The 20,674-nt window shown below is 33.7% G+C and overlaps 3 protein-coding genes across 10 annotated transcripts; 2 read left to right on the top strand and 1 right to left on the bottom strand.

Annotated features, from left to right (window-relative positions):
- The first annotated feature begins 6,669 nt into the window (after window positions 1–6,669).
- Window positions 6,670–9,859, top strand: LOC111305437 (dolichol-phosphate mannose synthase subunit 3). Of its 8 annotated transcripts, none has more exons than XM_089750775.1 (5): window positions 6,670–6,990; window positions 8,034–8,129; window positions 8,223–8,330; window positions 8,924–8,996; window positions 9,074–9,859. In XM_089750775.1, exons 3-5 carry the CDS (start codon window positions 8,252–8,254, stop codon window positions 9,150–9,152), a joined length of 231 nt encoding a protein of 76 aa, XP_089606901.1. In that variant the 5' UTR covers window positions 6,670–6,990; window positions 8,034–8,129; window positions 8,223–8,251; the 3' UTR covers window positions 9,153–9,859. The 8 variants fall into 8 exon arrangements, 7 of the variants coding, with proteins under 7 accessions (XP_089606901.1, XP_022758724.1, XP_022758720.1 ...); XR_016331515.1 differs by having other exon boundaries at window positions 6,687–6,873; XM_022902989.2 differs by having other exon boundaries at window positions 6,687–6,873; window positions 8,924–9,859.
- A 2,071-nt stretch (window positions 9,860–11,930) lies between these two features.
- LOC111305435 (uncharacterized) lies at window positions 11,931–16,056 on the top strand. Its single transcript, XM_022902982.2, has 2 exons — window positions 11,931–12,501; window positions 14,489–16,056. The coding sequence occupies exons 1-2, from the start codon at window positions 12,242–12,244 to the stop codon at window positions 15,882–15,884; spliced, it is 1,656 nt and encodes a 551-aa protein (XP_022758717.2). The 5' UTR covers window positions 11,931–12,241; the 3' UTR covers window positions 15,885–16,056.
- Window positions 16,057–16,512: 456 nt separating this feature from the next.
- LOC111305436 (adenylate kinase isoenzyme 6 homolog) lies at window positions 16,513–17,670 on the bottom strand. Its single transcript, XM_022902983.2, has 3 exons — window positions 17,354–17,670; window positions 17,085–17,230; window positions 16,513–16,989 (listed from the first exon to the last, which is right to left on the bottom strand). Exons 1-3 carry the CDS (start codon window positions 17,552–17,554, stop codon window positions 16,803–16,805), a joined length of 534 nt encoding a protein of 177 aa, XP_022758718.2. The 5' UTR covers window positions 17,555–17,670; the 3' UTR covers window positions 16,513–16,802.
- Window positions 17,671–20,674: the final 3,004 nt, after the last annotated feature.

Genomic DNA, 20,674 nt, shown 5'->3' with positions numbered 1-20,674 from the left:
GGATTAATTTTTTTTTTTAAATCGGATTTTGGATTTGATCGGATAATTGTAAGAAAAAGATCATGGTCGAATTTTAAGTAAATTCGACCCGTTATATATAAAAAATTATTTTTTAATTAATTAATATATATATTATATTAAAAATAATATTTTATTAATTTTGGGTCAAGTTGAGTTGAATATAATTTATATAATATCGGGTCGGGTCGGGTCAGGTTAGAATATGAAAAAAATAAAAAAATCTTTAGGTTAAGTCAAGTTCATATTTTATAGATATAAAGTCAAATCAGATTCGAGACGAGTAAAAATCTGCTCTAACCTGACCCTTTGCCATTCATAGGATCGAATGGTGCCGAATTATGCTATTATGATGTAGAATCACCGATAAGAACTTTTGAAACAAGTGTTAATCGTAGGTGAAAACTTTATAGATGTGAAAATTTTAAGGTAAGATTTCGTTAATTGTTGTATAGCTTTTAGGTAAAAAAGTTATTTAATCTTTGGGTTTTTGTATTTACAGAGACTACGAAAATGTAATTTTTTTTAGTAGATTAATAAGATACCATGTGAAAGTTGTATAAAACAAATATTGAAATTAAAAGAAACAATGAAAAAAAATGACAGATAAGCTTTTGAGATCAAATGTAAGGAAACAAGAATTAGTTGAAGCATTGACAATATGCTCAGCAAGAAAGTTACATTTGTAACAACAACTATTCGAATTAGAAAAAATGAAATTGAAATTGAATAAAGAACTTATTCAAGCTCGAAATAAGAAGCAAAAAATTTAGAATGAACTAGCTGAATCTCATGCAAAAGAGTTACATTTGAAGCATCAGCTAGTTCAGATTCGACTCAAGAAAAGGGTAATTGCTTTAATTTGTGGCAGTGTTATGTTATTGTTGATTTTGATTTTGTTTCATTCTTTAGGTAAAAAAGCTTAAGATTTAATTTTCTTGAGTTGATGAATTGATGTTAGTGGGTTTTTTTTTAATTTGTTGTAGGTAAGATGCAATGTATGGTTTAATTGTAGGCAAGATTGTAATGTTTATAGGGTGTAATGTGTAGTAATACCAAGTGTCTAAAGAAATGTCAATGTGAACTTACTATTTGAGAATGGAATGAAAGTTTGCCTTTTGTTAAACGTGCTGTGTAATGGCTTTTGTTACTAAAATTTTATCATGTAAATTGACATTATACTACTTTTAACCAAATAGGTAAGTTCTTAAAGTGGTTTAAGAAAATAAAGCCTGTAGAAAGCTAGCATTCATATCGTAAAAAATAGCCTTGTAAACAAATGCCACATTCTTATTACAGAAAATAGCCTTAAAAACAACCTTTACATAATGTTAGAATTATAAAAATGACCACATCCATTTATACAATTATAATCTAAAATACAATATGTAGAAAACTAGCATTTTTATTGCAAAAAACAAAAGCCATGCTATTGAAAAAAATAAGGCTATTTGTTATACCACGTTCCTATTGAACAAAAAATATGTTATCATCATTTCTATTGAACAAAATCATGCTACCAGTTTATAAAACTAGCACAAAATGCACAATAAAAGGCCTATATATCACATAAACCTATATATTAAAATAAAAGACCTATACATCATATCAGTTTATAACATAAATAAGTCCAATAGCATACATTCAATGCATCATCCTATGATAGTATATATGAGCCTTTTTTGGATTTCACCCAAATACCTTGTCAACTAGTTACTTGGTTGCAGGCTACTGGGTTACTGGTTGTTTCGCTACTAATATTTGGATCACTAGATGCTTGAGAATTAATCAATTGACCACCAGTATAGCTTGAGGCATTACTCTTATCTTTTTCTCTGATTGGATTAGCTTTGGCTCTAACATGACCTCATTCTTTGCTAACATTTTTAGCATGACCTTTTCTTGTGCCAACATTTTCAACATCACCTCTTTCTAAACCAATATTTCCAGCATCATCTTTTTTTTTTTGCCAACATTTCTAGCATCTTTTTGTCCAATATTTTCAACAGATTAACAACCAATATTATATGCCCTTCTTCTTAAACTTCTGCCAATATCCATTCTTTTAATAGTATTTAACTGTACGTAACTCTAGTAGCAACATTAGTGACAAGACTTCATTTGGATCTATATCTAGTTGTAGGTGTATTTTTTTTTTAGAAAGATGCAACATTTGTCTTTTGATCAACCTATAAAATACACATCATTCATGTTAAATTTAATATATGAAGATCATTTTAAATTAAAGAAGCAAATTACCTAAAGATTGGTAGATTGAGGAAGAATTTTGTTTAATCCTTTCAACCTTATCTTCTTTTGCTATGGGGTCTATCCAATCATTAATGCCTTGCAACATATAATATTATGTCTAACTTGACCACAGCTACCACATCTAATTGGCTTGTTTTATCGTGACATTTTGTAATGACATTTTCAGCAGATTGACAACCAATACCATATGCTTTTTTTCTTAAACTTCTGCTAGCATCCAATCCTTTAGCAATATTTGATTGTAACTCAATTCTAGCAGTAACATTAGTGATAAGTCTTCTTTTGGATCTGCTTCTAGTTGTAAATGTATTTATTTTTTAAGAAGATGCATCATTTTTCTTTTGATCAATTTGTAAAATACACTTCATTTATGTTAAATTTAATATATAAAGATCATTTTAAATTAAAAAAGTAAATTACCTAAAGATTGGTAGATTGATGAGAAATTTTGTTTAATCCTTTTAATCTCATCGTTTTTTACCATGGGGTCTTTCAAACCACTGATGCCTTACAACATCTAACGTTACGTCCAACTTGACCACAGTTACCATATCTAATTGGCTTGTTCTGTCATGATATTTTGTAATGATTTTATGGTTCATCAGGTGCTCTCTTCCTTAACTTCTTGGTTTAGTCGGTGGTTTATATATGATTAGAGGGACAAGAGTAGGGTTACTACTTATAGTCCATTCATGTTGTCTTGTAATAAGATTAATGATGGCATCATATATAGCCATGTATATCTTCTTAGAATAACAACAATGGACATAAGATTATGGTATTTCTCTATTATTATAAAAAAAAAAAAACATGTTTATAGGGGATTCCAGTCAAATCTCAAATCTTGTAAGTATAATTTTATTTAACTAAGTTCACAACATGAGAGGTTATATCACACTCAACTTCATATATAGACCTACCAGCAGGAATAGAAAAGTAATTAAAAAAGTATTTTTTAATTTGCTTAAGCTAGTTTTAAATATCTAGACATAAAAGACCATTGTAAGACTCTATACTAACCTTTTTAGAATGAACTTTTTCATCAATATTTTTTTTATCCATTCTAACATGTTAATGATAGGCAAATCTCTAGCTTTTAATATATAAGCATTGAAAGATTCACTAAGATTATTCACTACTAAACTAGTTTTCATTTTAGAGTTAAAATGAGACATGGCCTAAGTTTTTGGATTTAATCTACTCACCCAAGCATGTGTTGCCCCTGTTCTGTCAAGCTCTTTCAGCACCAATATAGCTTTCTCTAATTCTTTCACTGAACCCACACTTGTTGCCTTCCAAGGAGCTTTTTTATAAGTGAAGTTTGAAATTTGTATACAAATGCCTTAAACAGAATCTATACTCAACTTGAGAGTATATTTCTTCAAATGTTTGATCTAAAGCTTAACATATTAATACCTTTTATTGGTTAGATATAAACATTATATAAAAAAACTAAATACAATGACAATTAATACCTTTTATTGGTTAGATATAAACTCTAATCTTAGTTCAATGAAACTCTCAAGTTCTTCATGTAGCAAATTCAAAAACTAAGACCAAGTTTCTTTATTTTCTTGTTCAACAATTGCATAACAAAGAGGGAAAATGTTGTTATTCCTATCTCTAGCAATAGCACTTGGTAATTATCTTTCAAAATGACCTTTTAAGTAACAACTATCTAATCCTATAAACTTTTTACATCCAACCATGAATATTTTTTTTTTATGTATCGAACATGTTGAATATCTTTTCAAATCTGGGAATAAAAGATCTAGGAATACCAGTGGTTGCATCAGAATATTAACTTTCCATTTTCATAATTGTAAAGCTTTTAGGATTAGTTTATCAGATCATGTCATAGTAATCAAACAATTTCGAATATTGTAACTTGTTATCCTCTTCCATTATTTCTCTAGCTTTTCTCTTAGCTCTATATACTTGAGAGAAACTGACTTTAACCTTTAATTCTCTAAAAATCTTTTTCACTTTCTTTGTAGTTTCCCAATTCAGATTATCTTTCAAATCATCAAAAACTCCTCAACCAAATAAGGTGTAGTGACTTGGTGAATTTTAAACTCCCTTGAGCAATTATACTTTGGTTGAAAAGTCTTTATTTAAAAGGTACAATCCTCTCTCAACTTAGATGCAAATATTCTCCATCCACAGTTCTTAACACAAACAATAATAATTTTATCTTCATCATTTTTTCTAAACTTATTGTCATAACCTTTACGAACATAATATTTTTTCAATGTGTTTCTATAAACAATGCCATTAATAAACTTTAATCGAACATTTAAATGCTGATTTTTTATATCAACTCTTCATTAAACATTGTGTAATGGTTTATTTCTTCATCAAATCCATAAACATTATGTAGATCACTATCATCCATCATTACATCTTCTTCTAAAATAATGTTTTCAATTAGCCTCATTGGAATAAATTGTGTAATACTAAGCCTTTTTGTTTTTCTTAAGGCTACTAACTTCATTATCCTCAAATACATCATTAGCCTTTATTTCCTCATCAAAGCATCTATAATCACTACTAAAATATCCATCACTATTATATTCACTGCTTGCATGATAGTCATTATCATCATCATCACTGTTTTCACCATCTTTCTCTTCATTATTTTTAGTATTTTCACTAATATTTCGGGCATTATTTTCAATCTCATTTATACAACTATCTTTTGCTAAGCAGTACCATCATCAACCTCATTTGCATCATTATTTTTTGCCTCATTACATACCAACATCAACTTTATTAGCACCAACGTTTTCCATCAAATTACCTATATCATTTCCACCATTGTTTTCATGAATAGACCTCCCTGTTTGTACCTCTTTTTCATTCCCAGATGGTGTACATGGATATATAATAGAAAGATGAGTATTACCTATTACAACATATATTAGAATGATTTTTTTCTTTTGATGACACAAAACCATATGTTCAACATGTATATCTAAATGAATACATTTCAACCCTTCATCAAGTGATAGCGTAGGAATACAATAAAATATGTCACTAGTACTCTTATACCCCAATTTAATAACCCAATCTTGCAACTGAAAAAATGACAACCTATCTAAAGGATAATCATCCACCCATGCTACATCACCTCTTACGCAAACTTTGTTAGGAATATGCATAGACAACCCACTATGATAAAACTTAATAGTTTTGTTGGCATTCCAAATCTGTAGCAAAATAAAATTTTGATTTTTTAGTGAAATTATGATTTATTTTGATATGAAGTTAAGTATAACATATTGATTCTAATATGAAGTTAATAACATTTCAAATTTTCAAAAACCTTTAATTGATTCTAATATGAAGTTTAGTATGAAAAATCCCCAAATGTTTTGAATAAAATTTGCTAACCTTAACATTAACCTAACCAATTGCATCGAAATTAAAGGGAAAATTGTATATACCTTATTTGGTTGTTGAATCCAACACAACACCTCTAAACTGTGCCCAAATTTCATTTCTTCCAAACCTAAAATCAATTTCACCTCCAAACCTAAATCTTGATCCCAATCACCAGCTCAAACACTTTTCTCTACTAATAATCGACTGATTTTGAGTATTGATTGTTGAATGAAAATTTTTTTCTATGAAGATCAGATTGATGAAGAAAGTTTTTCTAATTTTTTGTTAACTATTCAATTGCTTTTATTTCTTGTTTATGGCTTGTGTTATACACATGACAATTTAGTCATTTTACTTCTAACGACGTTCAGTAGGTGATAACGAAATACTTGCATAAGGTCGTTAAGTGTCACATCTTAAATCTCAGAAGACATTTTTCTTTTAGCTTTAATCACAAGGTATTTTTTTTAAGTTTACCGTATTTTTAATAATGCATAGAATTGATTTATTTTTGTAAAATTGACTCAATTGGAATTAAATTTTCTTAATTTGATTTGGTTTATTCATTTTTAAAGTTTAAATTTTTATTTTTTTATATATTATTTTAATAAAATTTTAAATATATTTAAATAAAATTTTATATATATAATAATTATTTTATTTTATAAAAATTTAAAATATATATAAAAATTAATAAAAATATATAATTCGATTTAATTTATTTTTTTAAATGTTTACAAAAATTAATTTTAAATTTAATAGATATAATTTTAATTTAAATAATACATTAAATTAAATATTATAATTTCGAATGAATTTTTATTTTTTCAGAACCTGATTTTCGGTTACAAAGAAGACCTTCTGTTTGGTTGAGTTAAATTTTCAGATTTTATAGCTTCTAATAATAATTTATTTTCTAAAATTCATCAGGGGAATTATGAAAACAGTTTAAAGGCCCAAACTCAACCACATTCGCTCTGGTGCTCTTTTCTCTGACTTAAAAGCCCAGCTTTGTTTTCTTTCTTCTTACCATAGGTGTCAGCCCACCTCTCTCACCCCCGCCGCATCGAAAGGATACGAAAACCAAAACCATAGCTCACGCTTCACACTCAGATCTAACCGTCCTCAAAATCTTTTTTTTTTGCATTAGTTAGAATTAAAGGCCAAATGACCCAGTTCCGTGGCCGTGCATATCAAAAGGTTAACTAGTCAAACAGACCTTCTCTCTGCCTCTGCTGGTTTTCTGTTCGCTTTTCTTCTTCCTTTTTTCGGCTGCTGTACCCCTGACTCTCCTCTATCTTCTTTTTTTATTTGCAGGTATGCTCTTTTAGCAGTCGATTTACTCGTTCTTCGATCTGATTGTTTATTTACTTGGGAAGAAAAAAAAAAAAACAAATCTTAAACTGAAACTGAAACTGCCAAGTGATGTTTGGGAAATTTGCGCAAGGGCTTTGAGTTCCTGTGATGCAAAAGCAGCATGGGACTTTGAAAAAAAAAAGATTTTTATTAGATATTCATTCTGATGGCAGTTTATACTTTTGATTCCTCTGGGTTGCTTTTCTTTTGTTGTGTTTAAATGGGTTTTAGTTCGCTTACCATAGATTTGAGAAATGGCTGATCCCTTTACGAGAGTTTGCCAGCTGATGTTCGGGATGTTTTGCGCAAGGGCTTTGAGTTCCATTCTATGGAACAATTATGAAATATCATTTCTGCTCTATCCCTTCTGATGGCAATAAGAACTTAATTTGTTTTTCTATATATGTTTGAATTCTTAGTTTTCCACATTGTTTGGAATCACCATGTCAAACAGCATTTTTAGCTATAAAGGATGGACCTAATAATTGTACAAAGGGACACTCAAAACTCTGTTTCTACTGATTTTGCAGTTAGATTAGAACGGACTAGATATTAAAGATTTCATTAAGGCCTTCTTTGTTTGTTTTTTAAGCATATTTGTTGGTGCGTCTGTTCTTATTATACATGCGTTTTTCCCTTTTTTCCAACTGATAGTAAGAGTAGGAAACTGATTGTTGTTTCTGTTTATCTCAAGAACTTCTTTCTTGGTGATTATTCTAATTTATTTTGCAGTTTACTTCTCATTGCTATGTGTTTTTCATACTTATAAATTTTAGTATGTTTTTCCACTTTATAAATATCACATACAAGTTCCACATGCTCATGTATAGACGTGCTCTTTGTGCCTTAGGTGGTTATAAATACTTGAGCCTTTGATAAATCACTTGGTTATATGCATTTTGTTTTTCACCTACACGCCATTTGTCTTTATCTGTTTAAAGTTTTAAGTGGTTTGAAATAAAATCAGGACATCTGAGCTAATTATCATTGCCAATCCGATGAAGCATGTTTTGAAGATTTTCTCTCTGCTGGTGGTCATCTCTGCGCTTTGGATTGGCCTCTTGCAGGCATCTATAATACCACAAAGCCATACTTGGTTGGTGAGTTTCTTTTTTTGCCTTGATGTTCATGATCTATATATATCTACTTGTTCTAATTCATTACTGCTTATTTTGCTCTATAAAATCTTTCAGCTACCTATCTATTTTATTGTGTCACTCGGATGCTATGGTTTATTAATGGTGGGAGTTGGTCTAATGCGATTCCCGACTTGCCCTCAAGAAGCATTGCTGCTGCAGCAGGTATTTCATTTTCTTTCTTTTTTCCTGCACATTCCTGCACATCTTAAAATTTTTATTTTCATAAGTGTTTAAATTATATATGGGTAACTAGTGATGAATGTCTTACCTTTTTCTTTTCCTCTCGTTTTGTTTTTCCTCTATGCTTTTGAGCAGGCTGGTAATATGTCCTTTGGTTGGGACTTGAATAATCTTCTTATCTGCTAAAAGCAATCTCAAATTGTATTTGCCCTGTTTGTAATAAGTTGATGATAATTATTTTAATTTCTTGGTGTTATTTGTTTTTGGCGGTTCCCTAATATGTAGTATATTTATAGGACATTGGTGAGGCCAAGGACTTTCTGAAGCAAAGGGGGGTTGATGTTGGTTCTGAGTGATTGTTGCTTCTTAATATCTCTTCTTGTTCTTAGACCCAAGTTGGAGCAAATTGCTTCGAGCTTTACCAATGGATCTCTGTTTTGGACCTGAGAGAAAAATTACAGATTGGGAAACTAACTTCAAAGTTTAGATAACTTTCATAGAGGAATTGTAGTGCTTTTGTCTAACAATATATTGGGGAATATTTTGGTAAAAGAAATGAATTGCCATTTTTTCAGCTCTCACAAATTGGCTACTAGCTATTTTTTGGTGTTTATCAAGTGTGGAACAAAGCTTCAGTGCTCTAAGGAGGTAATTTTTTTCCATTTCATCAAACATGTTGATGGTGTCTTGCACAAAGTTTATCTTTCGATCTTTCTGCTGTGAAGGTGCAAAATGGCATGTTTATGCTTTACAGTTATCTTATTTCAAGAGTCAGACACCTATGATCTCATGTTTATGCTTTAAAGTGAGTTTCATGATCTCAAAGAGCTTTATGTGTCTTGAGCTTCTTGGCCTAATGGCTAGGAAGGCTTAGAAAGACATGTAAGGTGAGAGTTGAACCCCACCATCCTCATCCCCTATTCCTTACCGAATGGACCAAAAAAAAAAGTGCTTTATATGCCACTGGATTGGTTGAGCTCTGTTTGGTATGATCCAGTGAGTTGTAACTACCAAGCTCTAGTAATAGCAACATTCAACACATTGCAAAAGGGTGACGCAATAACCTATATCTACAAAGAAATTGTTTGTTGGGGTTTACTTATGACGGTGGGATGGTCTGGCAGGAGATTGAGATTTTAGGTCTTCATTTTGGAGGTGAGATCTTAAAGTGTTCTTGACAAATTAAGAACTTGATTACTTGGAGTGTCGTACCATTAGTCGCAGGTGGAGCTATCCAGTGTCGAATCTCGGGCTATCAAACATTGGAACTACTGATGAAAATCAGACATCCTTCCTCATTTTCGATTTTATGGTTTCTTATTTTCATCTAGGGTTTTGGTTTTTCGCCCTTCCATGCTCAAACCCATGATTGATTTTAGCCATTTCAGTGTCATTACGGCTGGAAGTTTGTTGTTTTTAAGTCCAAAGTTTTGTGATGAACTTGATGGAAAAGAGCAATAGTAGCATGAGCAAGACTATGGCAGAAGATGATGATAGTTCTTTTTTGAATCCCTCTTTATTCTTTTTTTAGTCTCCTCAATTCTTCTCTGTTCTTTCCTTAGTCTTTTCAATTTTCCTCTATTCTCTTCGTAATCCTAAAACTTTAATCAAGTCACAACTGAGTTTTGACAAATTTGAACAACGTTATTGCCATTAGGCGGAATTGAAGAGTCAAATATCATTACCGAATTTTAAGTTTCTTAAGGCCCATTTTCGCGTTACTTGGCATTGGCTCATTGAAATGTGATAATCTCCTCGATTTAAATTAGTTTATGCTGTTATTTGTAAGAAATAATATTTAATAAATTTATGATTTAAATTTTAATATTTATAATTTTTCATCGGTCTCTTTTGTATTAAAAAAAATAAATTTCCATATATAATAAGACAAAAAAAATGTTGGTTTAAGGGTTTATTATAAATAATTTATATGGATATTCAAAAATATTTGTTCTTCGGTCCAGCTATTCTATAAACCCTTACATTTCCACTCAATTATTACGTGTCACATGTTTTCTCCACACTCGCAGCTTACTCAAGCGAAGCAGAAAAGGCAAAAAAAAAAAAAACAAAAAAGACCGAAAATCACTTCACTCTACACGTGTTCTTTCATGTGCGAACTCACTGATTACATGAAGATTTTCACTTCAGGCAACTAACAATAACAGTTGGTACTTGTCATCCTTTCTTAGAAAAAAAATTATATATTTTTTGAAGGTCAAATATTTTAATTGTTCATTAATACGGTCTTTTAAAATATCAACCTCTTCATTGGAAAACATCCCTATTTAATGAATGAATTCAACTGTTTTTGAATATATCAGTCATAAACTGGCCACCGAATCAGACATCCAATTTCACTCCAAGCTCAACATCTCTTTTTCTTCATATTCATTTCGTAATTTTAATTTTAATCTTATTAATATAAATAATTAGCCATAATGTGTATTAGGTTTGATTTTATATTGAGATTGGATTTTGATTTTTCTTTGGGGATGGATTTGAATGTTTTAACCTAATGGGATTTCTTGGATTTTCTTTAGACTTTTGGTTTAGTATTTATGTTTTTTTAGAAATCTAAGAAAAACTTGAATTAAAAATCAGGGATTTTAAATTGATAACTTTCAAATAAAAAATAATTTTTCTTCTAACTTTTCAATACATAAAAATAAAGAAATAAACAAAAAAAAAAAACAAAGAAAAAGATGATCATATAAGAGTTACGTGTTTATTAATTATCAATATTAAAATTCAAATAACATAATTAATACATAAAATAATTAAAAATAATTATTAATTTCAGTGAATAAATTTATTCGGTCTTCAATTATAAGTATATTTATATAATTCACCTAAAATATAATAGTAGTTGAACATACTATATTAAACTCTTTAATACTATAAATTACAAAAAAAAAAAAGAAAAAAGGTTGAGAGAAACCCACCATCAATTAAAACTTATAGAATAACATTCAATGGAATGTTGTTATGTACTAAACATTCATGGAATAACATTTCACTTACTTTTAATTTCATTTTTGAATTCAAAATCATTCCCAAACTTTTAATATTGATCTCAAAACCAAACTCATAAATGAATTCGATTCCAACTTCATTAATTTGGTGGGTTCAAAAATTTATACATTAGGTCCAGATCTAATGTGTTAAGTATTGTATGATTAAAAATAAATTTACATTAATAGTGATTTTTAATCAACATTTGATATTTTATTTTTGTTATATAAAAAAATTTATAGTTTAAGAACAATTAAAAAATTATAAATATTAAGATTTAAATTTTATACAAATTAAATAGTATTTTTAAAAATAATTATATAAATAAATTGAATTAAAATTTAAATTATTATATCTTATTTAATATTGAATTTGTGATTAAAATTGATCATTCTTACATTTTTTTTAAATATCTCCAAACTCCCAATAGCGTCTATATTGAAACAAAGTGCGATTTCTACGTAGAGTGTGTGAAGGGAGACTTGCCATCTTTATAACACGTGTATGGTTCAAATTGAGTTTGATGTAAATTACAAAACACAATCAATCATTCAGGATTCTGGCTCTGTCACAGTATTTTTATCGCAGACAAACTTTTTTTATTTTTGTCCAAAGACTCCAGCTTGAAAACACAACGCAAATCCCCTTTCACTTTACTCATTTCACGACCATCTCGTCCCCTCCCTTGCTCTTTCTTCCTCCTTCTCTCCTTTTTCTCTCAGTGAAGCAAAGTGTCAAACACTTTATATTGCATTACTTTTCTACTCAGATACCTCAAAATGTCACTCTCTCCAGATCCAGCCCTTTGACAAAAACCAAAAACATAAAAACCCAAATTTCTGGACTCGTTAAATTGTTGAAAATTTAAAAGAAAAAAAATGGGTGGTTTAAGAGAATCATGGTGTTTTTGCAAAGGAGTAAGCAAGGCAGAAAGAATGAAGGGCGCCATTTCCTCAAGTAAAGCTCCGGCAATGGCGAGAATCACCGGAGCCTCCGTCGTTGGAATCTCAGTTTCCGGATTCCTCATTCACCGGAATCTTCTCTTGACTACTCACGTTAACCTCCCTTCTGTAGCTGCTGCTGAAAGCTCCGAGATCCGGCTCCAAAACGGCGTGGCTGCCACTCTCGTTCCTCACAGGTTATTTTTGTTTTTATTTTTCTGGGTTTTGTACTTTTCGTTTAACTGATGGGAAAAAGAGGAATTTTTAATGTCTCATTTACTTGATGTGGGTATGAATTACTATTATGAAAACGCTTTTCGAATTATTATTGGTTGATTAAAGAAATATGGGTCCAAGATTGATGGTTGTAGAATTTTTTTTTTTGCTTATTAGAATTCTCAACTTTGTGATTTGATTGAGCCAATCAGTTTAGCTTTACCTTTTGTGCTTGTATTTCATTACATGTCGAACTTATAGTTGTAAAGTCTTCATTAATAAAAGAAGATTCTTCATTGATCTTTGTTAAGATTTCGACCTTTTTTTTGTTGACATTTCACTGTCATAACTTTACTATGAATGTCTAGCTAACTGCAATTTGTGCTGCATTTCACCTAGAAGTTAAATTAGTTTAGATCATTAGAGGCCCATAATACTTTACCTTAACAAAAAGATATGCATCCAAGGCTTCTTATTCGGTTTGCAGCGTGAGGACGCGATAAGTTGAGTATCATTTGGATTTCTTCAATGAAGTTATACTTTGATGTGTTCACAGTTATGTTAGATAACTTAATGTATAAAAAAGTGTTTTCCTAACTCATGTGTATTACAAGCGTTTAGTGATAACATATTTTCTCAACAGACGAATTATATATATACATATATGTATGTATGTATGTGTGTGTGTGTGTGTGTGTATAGTCACCCGTGATTCTTAATGCTGTGGTCAGTAATATACTGTTAATTAGTATTTTCATTGTCTCAGTGCAACAGCAATGTTCATAATTTATCAATCTTAGCTAAAAATTTTGGAAGTTATTGATTATGGTCTGTGGACTATTCTCTCGACTTTTAACACCTGAGGATAAAATGATCATCTTGCAAAGGAGCAAAGAATCTAACAAGACACTTCAAGTCTTCAACAGCTTCTATGTGCACAATACTTCGCAAGTCACCTTGCATTAGTTATCATCCATCTGAAAATGAATATGCTCTTCTGTTTTGCAAATTCGTAAACTATGCCCTCTTGCGGGCTTAAAATTAGGTTGCGTAAAACTGAAAAAATAGATAACGTTTGTATTTTTGTTATATTAAAAGTCCCGTTAAATTAGAATATTTATTGGGCTACAATTCATCATAGGTTCTGCTGTTGATTTAGTTATTTCCTGCTGGGTTTTCTTTTTCCTTTCCCCCCGAACTCCTCCAAGGGTTTCTATGTACTTCATTGATACTATGATTGACTTGATAGAGAGATATTCAGATTGGGTGTATTATTGATAATTTCTGTTTCTTGATTATAGAATTATTATTTTTATCCTTAGACTATACATAGTTGTTTTTGGCACTTATGCTAATGGTACTTTTTTGGAAACTTATATGATAATTTGGATTTCTTCTAGATAGTTACCTTTTCTCTTCTTTTAAGTTTTGACCCTTTTGTATGGATTGAAGTGAGAAGTTCTCATTCTACCCCTCAACCTAACCATGGATGCACCCTGACATTTTGTATTTCCTTTTCATATGATGTCTTAACATTGAATTCCATGTTCCCTTACTGAAGGCAAGTTCTTTCCAATTGGAAGCCATCTGGTAGTAGTGGCTATAGGAAATGCCCTCATTAGTTCACTCGTAGAGCCCGTGGAAACTCTTGATATTTGATGAAAAGTTGAAAGATAGTCCAATGCTTGCTCTAGTTAGTTGATAATGTTCTAATTGTTCTCTAGGCTGGCCCATTTAGGGGCTTCATTAGAGTTTTGCTCCACCATGGAGTGTCTCCTCCACTCCTGCCTCTCTTTTTTTTTTTTTTTTTTGGTTTAATAGTTTCATGATTAAAATTCCTCTGGTAATTTACTGATGTTATGCATGGGCAAAGGAAAAAAGGTGGCAGAACTCCTGAAATATTTCTTTCTAAATCTTCTTTTATTTAGCATACTTCAAACTATATTCCTGTCTTTAATCTGGTTGCAGGTTTTTCATTACCAGCTCTGTTTTAGATCTAACAATAGTGGGCTTAGATGTCATGGATGGAGAATCAAATATCCAGGGGCAGCAACCTCATTTCTTGAAGACATGTTCTAAACCAAATCTAGATCTAGGAAGTGCTGTTTACCTTCTAGGTTACACAGAGAAACAAGAACTGACAGTAGGTGAAGGAAAGGTGGTGATTGCTACTGACAATCTCATAAAACTGTCAACCGATGGAATAATTTGGAACCCGGGCTCAGCTGGATTTGATGCACAGGGGAACCTTGCATTTATGATCTGTGATCCTATGAAGCTAGCTACATCTCCTAATACCAAGTCGTCCTCGACTTCTTCATCCTCATCATCATGGAAGAAAGATACTCCTATGCAATTTGGTATTCCCATTCCCATCATTTGTGATTGGTTAAACCAGCATTGGGAAGGTAGTCTTGATGAAGTTACCAAACCCAAGCTACCAATTATTAGGTTGATGTCCTCAGGCCAGAAGAGTGAGCATTCATCTGCATCCTTCACAATGCGCCAGGTTTTTAAGTCAACAGAAACTGATAATGACATAACTCCATCCTCGTCGAATATAATCATGAAAACTAGGGATCAGTCAGGACCAAGCTCTTCTGCTGCAGTGAACACCATTGAAGAAGAAATGCGATGTTCTGATCCACATGCTGCACATGCGCAAGGAATCCCAACTCCTGAAATATATGAATCATCAAAGTTGACTGCAGTCCCTCTTAGGAAGAAAGAGACTAGCCAAATCCAGCTTTTGGATATAAATTTTCCTCCCAGGATTGCAAAAACTGCTGTACTTTTGCGGCCTGCCAAACAGCAACTTCTGAACTCAGATGAGAATTGTTTGATGGAACTTCCTCCAGAAAGCCAACTGAGAGAAGAAGATCAAATCAGGAATAGAGTACAGACAAGTCCCAGTGAGAATGCTGATGTTGCCTCAACAGGGTCTGTAAATGGGACCCAGAGTGAGGTCCAGTCTAGTTCATCTCCTGTAGAACTTTCGGAGATGCATAATGGATATAGCAGTGAGGGGGAGACCATGTACTCTGCTGAGACTGCCGAGAGCCGAAACTACACAAGTCCCAGAGAGGGGAAGTTTCAGCAAGTGGGAAGGAGCCAGAGTTGTGTGGGTTACACTAGATGGGCAGCTGTTCAAAGAAATTCAGTGGCTCGCAGGGCATTGCTGGAAAAGCAGAGGAGCTTTATCCATGGAAAGAAGACTTACTCACAAGGGGCAACTTCTCAAAGGAGTAACGACTACTTTAGCCCTACAGTTTCCTCAATCATGAAGAAACGTAACAACTCAGAGCAGCCACCAAGCAAACCACACCAAAGCACTGTTCATTCATCCCCAAGATGGATGTTTTAATGATTGTTGATGTGCATGATACCAAATGAGGCCAACAACAAATATATAGCTGTTTACACTTTCTCTGTTAAATGCCCTAATTATTTGCATATAATGCAACTTATTTGTTGTAACACGGTGCAGACTGATTCAAGATGAATAAGAAAAGATTCAGCCACGAAGTTGTAGTTCTGATCAGTGATCCAAGTAGCCACATTGTTAATACAATTGCATTAGACAATTTCTGGCAAGTAGCTTTCAGAACAACTTTTAAAGTATAGAAATCTACTTAAATTTTGCATTACCCCAGCAGTTATTGCCTCATGAATCATGACAAATGGAATGGGTTATGCGGTAAACATTGTGCATTACAGGCTTGACATTACTGATGGTTCTCCATTTCTGGTAGATCAATTTGAGAAAGGTTAGCTCTATTCGTAGTTAATAAGCTGGAGCTCTTCTATTCTACACCTTACTTTCTGTGCAATAGAACAACCATGGAAACAGGGATGGCAAATATCCTTCTGCCATCGACATCTGGTAGTTCTAATCTCACATATTCATATTACAGACCGAAATGAAGGTATATAATGCTCCAGAAAATAATGCATGTGGCAGGCATCCACAACCTAATGGCTTATAGTTATAATTTCTTTTTACCAGTAGAAAACGGTGTCTATTAACTGATCACAATACATCCTTGAACTATCAATTACACACCATTAATAAAATAAAAAACACTCAATTAAAAATTAAGATCCCGCACGGTCTGAACCCTGAGACTAATCCATGAAAATAACAAAACTACGAAAATTAACTGATTTCATATTAGAGCTAAAACTTAAACAAAGACATACTTGACTAAAGCCCTCATTGCAGCTTCTTTCATAAGGTGAAGCAGCAGGCATTGGCAGGGCAAATTACGAAAACTGTATTCGATCAAGATCTTAGGGGCCAACTCCGGATCCAATCTGTAATAGTCGCAACATTTTTAGTGATATCCTCAATATTATCACTCTTTAAAGCTATAACAATATCCTCTGGGTAACTTTCTTTTGCCTCCTCCAGCAGAACTTGAAAGATTTCACTCTCTATATTGTTTGAAAGCTTGGAACCCTCATAACCTCTGGCCAGAAAAAGAGTTTTTGAGACCAAAAAAAAAAAAAAAAAACTCAAGTAAATTAACTGGAAACTCTAATCATATGGACAGAACATTGGCACCTCTTACTCAACCGATCATACAACACAGTGTTGTCCGTTTGAAGCACCACCACAAGATCAAACCATCGCTCAGGAAAGAAATCACAACCGTGATAATCCACTATGTTTCCCCCTTCTTCCATCATATCCTCAAGCTCATCACAGACCTTCAGAATTCGACACATTAAAATCAAATTCATACTACTTAATGAACTAATTCATTGTTGAACAACAACAACAATAAATCAAGAAATTAAACGGTTAGAGCGTAAGGAAAATAGTGGAATTACGAGATCTTCGTTGATGACGTGGCACTGGAGGTCGTCGTCCCATCCGTCGTGCAAGTTTTTCTCCCTGACCAAATCCCCAATATTGATATGGTGGAGCTGGGTGGCTTCCACCAGAGCAGAAGACGTCGTCGTTTTACCCGTTCCAGGGGTGCCCGTTACCAAAATGTTCGGCCTCTTCCTCTTGTTGCTGTCTGCAGCCATAGGGCTCTTCTCTTTTCGACGGAGTGAAGGAGTTTTGAAGGGCTTATTCAGTTACTCCACGTTTTTCACCCCTTTTTCTTTCCCTTGGAAGTGGAAGATTAAAGATGTGCCTTTTTCATGTATTCTGAATTTTTGATAAGATAATTCGGCCCATCAAGAACTGATGGCCTATTAGGTTTAGCAGGCATTTGAAATTCTCTTAGGGGCTATGAGGTTCGACTCAGCCTGTATAAAGCTCGGTCTATTTTTACAAGAGTCGGCCCATTTCAATTTTTTGAACTATTATATATTTCAGCCAGTCGAAGTAGCCAGTGTTGAATCGATTGATATATAAATATATATATATATATATATATTATTTTAGTGGTATTATCTAATATTTTAGCCATAAAATATATATATATATACATACAAATACATTTTCATTATGTATACACAAAATAGATTTTAAAAATATAAAATATAATAAATTATTGTTCAATAACTTAATGAACTTAATTAACATGTATTATTTTTGAATGAATTTACGAAAAAATAACAATGATCATGAAAGGTTAGGGATGGATTAAAAGAATAAAATAAATAATTTTTTTAAAAAAATAATAGATAAAATCTTATGCTAATCAATACAAAAAATAAAACCATACATAAATTTAAATATTCTATCAATTTTTCTCATTACTTATATGTACAGGCCGATACATGTACAGTATCAATAACTTTATTTCAACATGATTTATCATAAAATTGTTTTCATTCAGGTTTTTCATCTTAATTTTTGTTTAATTTATTTTAAATTGATGACAAAAACAAAAATTTTCGTCAAGGAATCTACCTATAGTTCTGATTTCTACCAGTCGACTTGATTGAAAAATAATTTTTTTTCGTGTGTTAAACAAGCCAATCTTCCATATGAAATGAGAAAAAGCATCAATTTCTTCCATGAATTGAAGGCACCGCTAGCTCCTCACTGGGAGATGAGGTAGATATCCAACCACTTTTATCTTCACTTCCAAAAGTAACTACTATACGAATTTTAGCCATCAGAAAGCTCCATGGAAATGGTAAGGCTTTACTCCCAAAGCAAATCCTATTTACACCAATATAATCTTTTGGGGGGGCCATAGCCGCCAATGAAGCTGCTTAAAATTTTCATCTACGACGATCCGAACAACCTAAGACGTAAAACATTGATAGCAAATGATGGGGTCTGCAGCGTTAAGCACCACCATCACCTGCCATGGCCAATGGGTGGTTGGTTATTTTAAGGTTTCTAAAAGAACCAAGCTCCCCATTGCATGATGCAGTAATTACAATCCCCCCAAGTCAAGCTACTAAACCATCAGAATCGCACTATAAAACGAGGGTGGAATGGAAGTAGACTCGCCAAGCAAAAGAGTGAGAGACAGAAGCAAAAGTCCAGTATGGAGAGGAAAATGGCCAAGGCAACATCCGTTCTCCTTCTCTTTCTTTTGGCGATTCTTCTGACTGAAGGGGCGAGGGATATACCGGCGAAAGACGAAGTTTACAGTCCGCAAAGTCTCCTTGGTCCTTGGGGTCTTCCTTTATTTGGGTGGCCACTTCCCTTGGTCAAGCCACCTTGGCTTGGAGGATGCTGCGGAGGTCTGTTGGCATTCCTTGGGGCACCTAAAGCTGGGGCAGCGCTGAGTAAGGCTGATGAAAAGCGAACAGAAGTGACTGAAGGTGAAGGCAATGCCATCGACCAATCCCCATGACCAGAGAGAGAGCTTGCCATCATGGTCTATAGATGTTAATAAAGAGAGTCAACTAGGGGATTGGCTCGTTGTAGTTATTGTACCACCTACATGAGCAATGGCTATCTCAAGTGTCTTTGCACTTGAATAAATTAGTTAACAAGCTGCTTGTCATGAGCCAACCTTGTATAAGGCCATGACCGGGACTTAGGTTGCCATGAGCCACCCATGTATAGGGCCATGGCCGGGTAGACCCCTTGTGTTAGGAAAAGTGTCCCCATTTCAAACATTGTAACGGTTACTGGTAGCATAGCTCTAAAATCTCTAAGGCTCTTTAGGGGGGGGTGAGCCGGCAGGGTATTGTTGGGCTGTCTCACCGGGTGCTATGCGAGCTTAGGCCACCCACCATGGGCTGCCCCCCTGGCCCTGGTGATGGTGGGAGGTCCCGATGTATGATTCCCAATTTTAATGATATGTGCCTCGATTGAATGCCCGATTGTTGCCTCGATGTGTTTCTTTTCTTTCTCGATGTGAATGTGCCTTGTTGTGTGTATGGATGAGATTGATATTGATATATAGTGCCTTATTGTGAATGCTTGAGACTAACCATGGTTTATGGTTATTTGTTCAGATCTCGATCTATTGAGGGCTGACTTGGGTGGAAGCGTCCATTCAAGTGCCTCGCGGGCTAGTGCTTGTTGAGAGAAAGCTTAGTCCGTGACACGTGGTATCAGAGCACGGTTGAGAAGTGCTAGAGAAATGGATGAGATGGCCACAAGTGGTGGACCGGATCATCGGCAGAGAATTGAGGAACTTGAGGCCGCGGTGGCCGCAATGAAAACTCATATGGTAACAAAAGACCGAGTGAGGGAGATCGAGACAACCCAGCGGGAGTTGTCCGATACTCTCCACAATGTGAGCGAAGAGGCTAGAGATGCCTTGAACATACTCCACAAGGAGTTTGAGGAGCTCAGGGCCCAGATGAGCATCCTACAAATGGCGGTGGCCAGTTCGAGTTCAAGCTCGACGGACAGGGGACAAAGGCCCAAAGTACCGGAGCCTCGGTGCTTTGAGGGGGCAAGGGATGCTAAGGAACTTGAGAATTTCCTGTTCGACATGGAACAATACTTCCGAGCTGTACACACAAGTTCAGAGGAAGACAAGGTGACAATGGCATCGATGTATCTCGTAGGGGATGCCAAGTTGTGGTGGCGCTCCAAGTTTGTCGATGACGAGTGCCCGATTAAGACCTGGACGGATCTGAAGCGTGAACTGAAAAACCAGTTTTTTCCGGAGAATGTGGATTATATGGCTCGAAGGAGACTTCGAGAGTTGGTGCAAACCGGAACGGTGCGAGAGTTCGTGAGGAACTTTTCTACCCTGATACTGGATATTAGGGACATGT

The sequence above is a fragment of the Durio zibethinus genome, chromosome 21 (assembly GCF_047325235.1).
Source record: "Durio zibethinus cultivar Kanyao isolate XHJ-2024 chromosome 21, ASM4732523v1, whole genome shotgun sequence".
NCBI classification, from domain to species: domain Eukaryota; kingdom Viridiplantae; phylum Streptophyta; class Magnoliopsida; order Malvales; family Malvaceae; genus Durio; species Durio zibethinus.
This window is presented reverse-complemented; position numbering and strand designations above follow the sequence as displayed.

Bases quoted from the DNA above. Each gene is read 5' to 3' on its own strand.
- LOC111305437 (XM_022902984.2), top strand. From the start codon at position 6,841: ATGACCCAGTTCCGTGGCCGTGCATATCAAAAG. The intron at 6,874-8,033 runs GTTAACTAGTCA...AATCCGATGAAG, and splicing joins GTGGCCGTGCATATCAAAAG to CATGTTTTGAAGATTTTCTC. The intron at 8,331-8,644 runs GTATTTCATTTT...GTATATTTATAG, and splicing joins AAGCATTGCTGCTGCAGCAG to GACATTGGTGAGGCCAAGGA.
- LOC111305435 (XM_022902982.2), top strand. From the start codon at position 12,242: ATGGGTGGTTTAAGAGAATCATGGTGTTTTTGCAAAGGAGTAAGCAAG. The intron at 12,502-14,488 runs GTTATTTTTGTT...ATCTGGTTGCAG, and splicing joins GCCACTCTCGTTCCTCACAG to GTTTTTCATTACCAGCTCTG.
- LOC111305436 (XM_022902983.2), bottom strand. From the start codon at position 17,554: ATGGCTGCAGACAGCAACAAGAGGAAGAGGCCGAACATTTTGGTAACG. The intron at 17,231-17,353 runs GTAATTCCACTA...CGAATTCTGAAG, and splicing joins ACGTCATCAACGAAGATCTC to GTCTGTGATGAGCTTGAGGA. The intron at 16,990-17,084 runs GTGCCAATGTTC...TTTTCTGGCCAG, and splicing joins TATGATCGGTTGAGTAAGAG to AGGTTATGAGGGTTCCAAGC.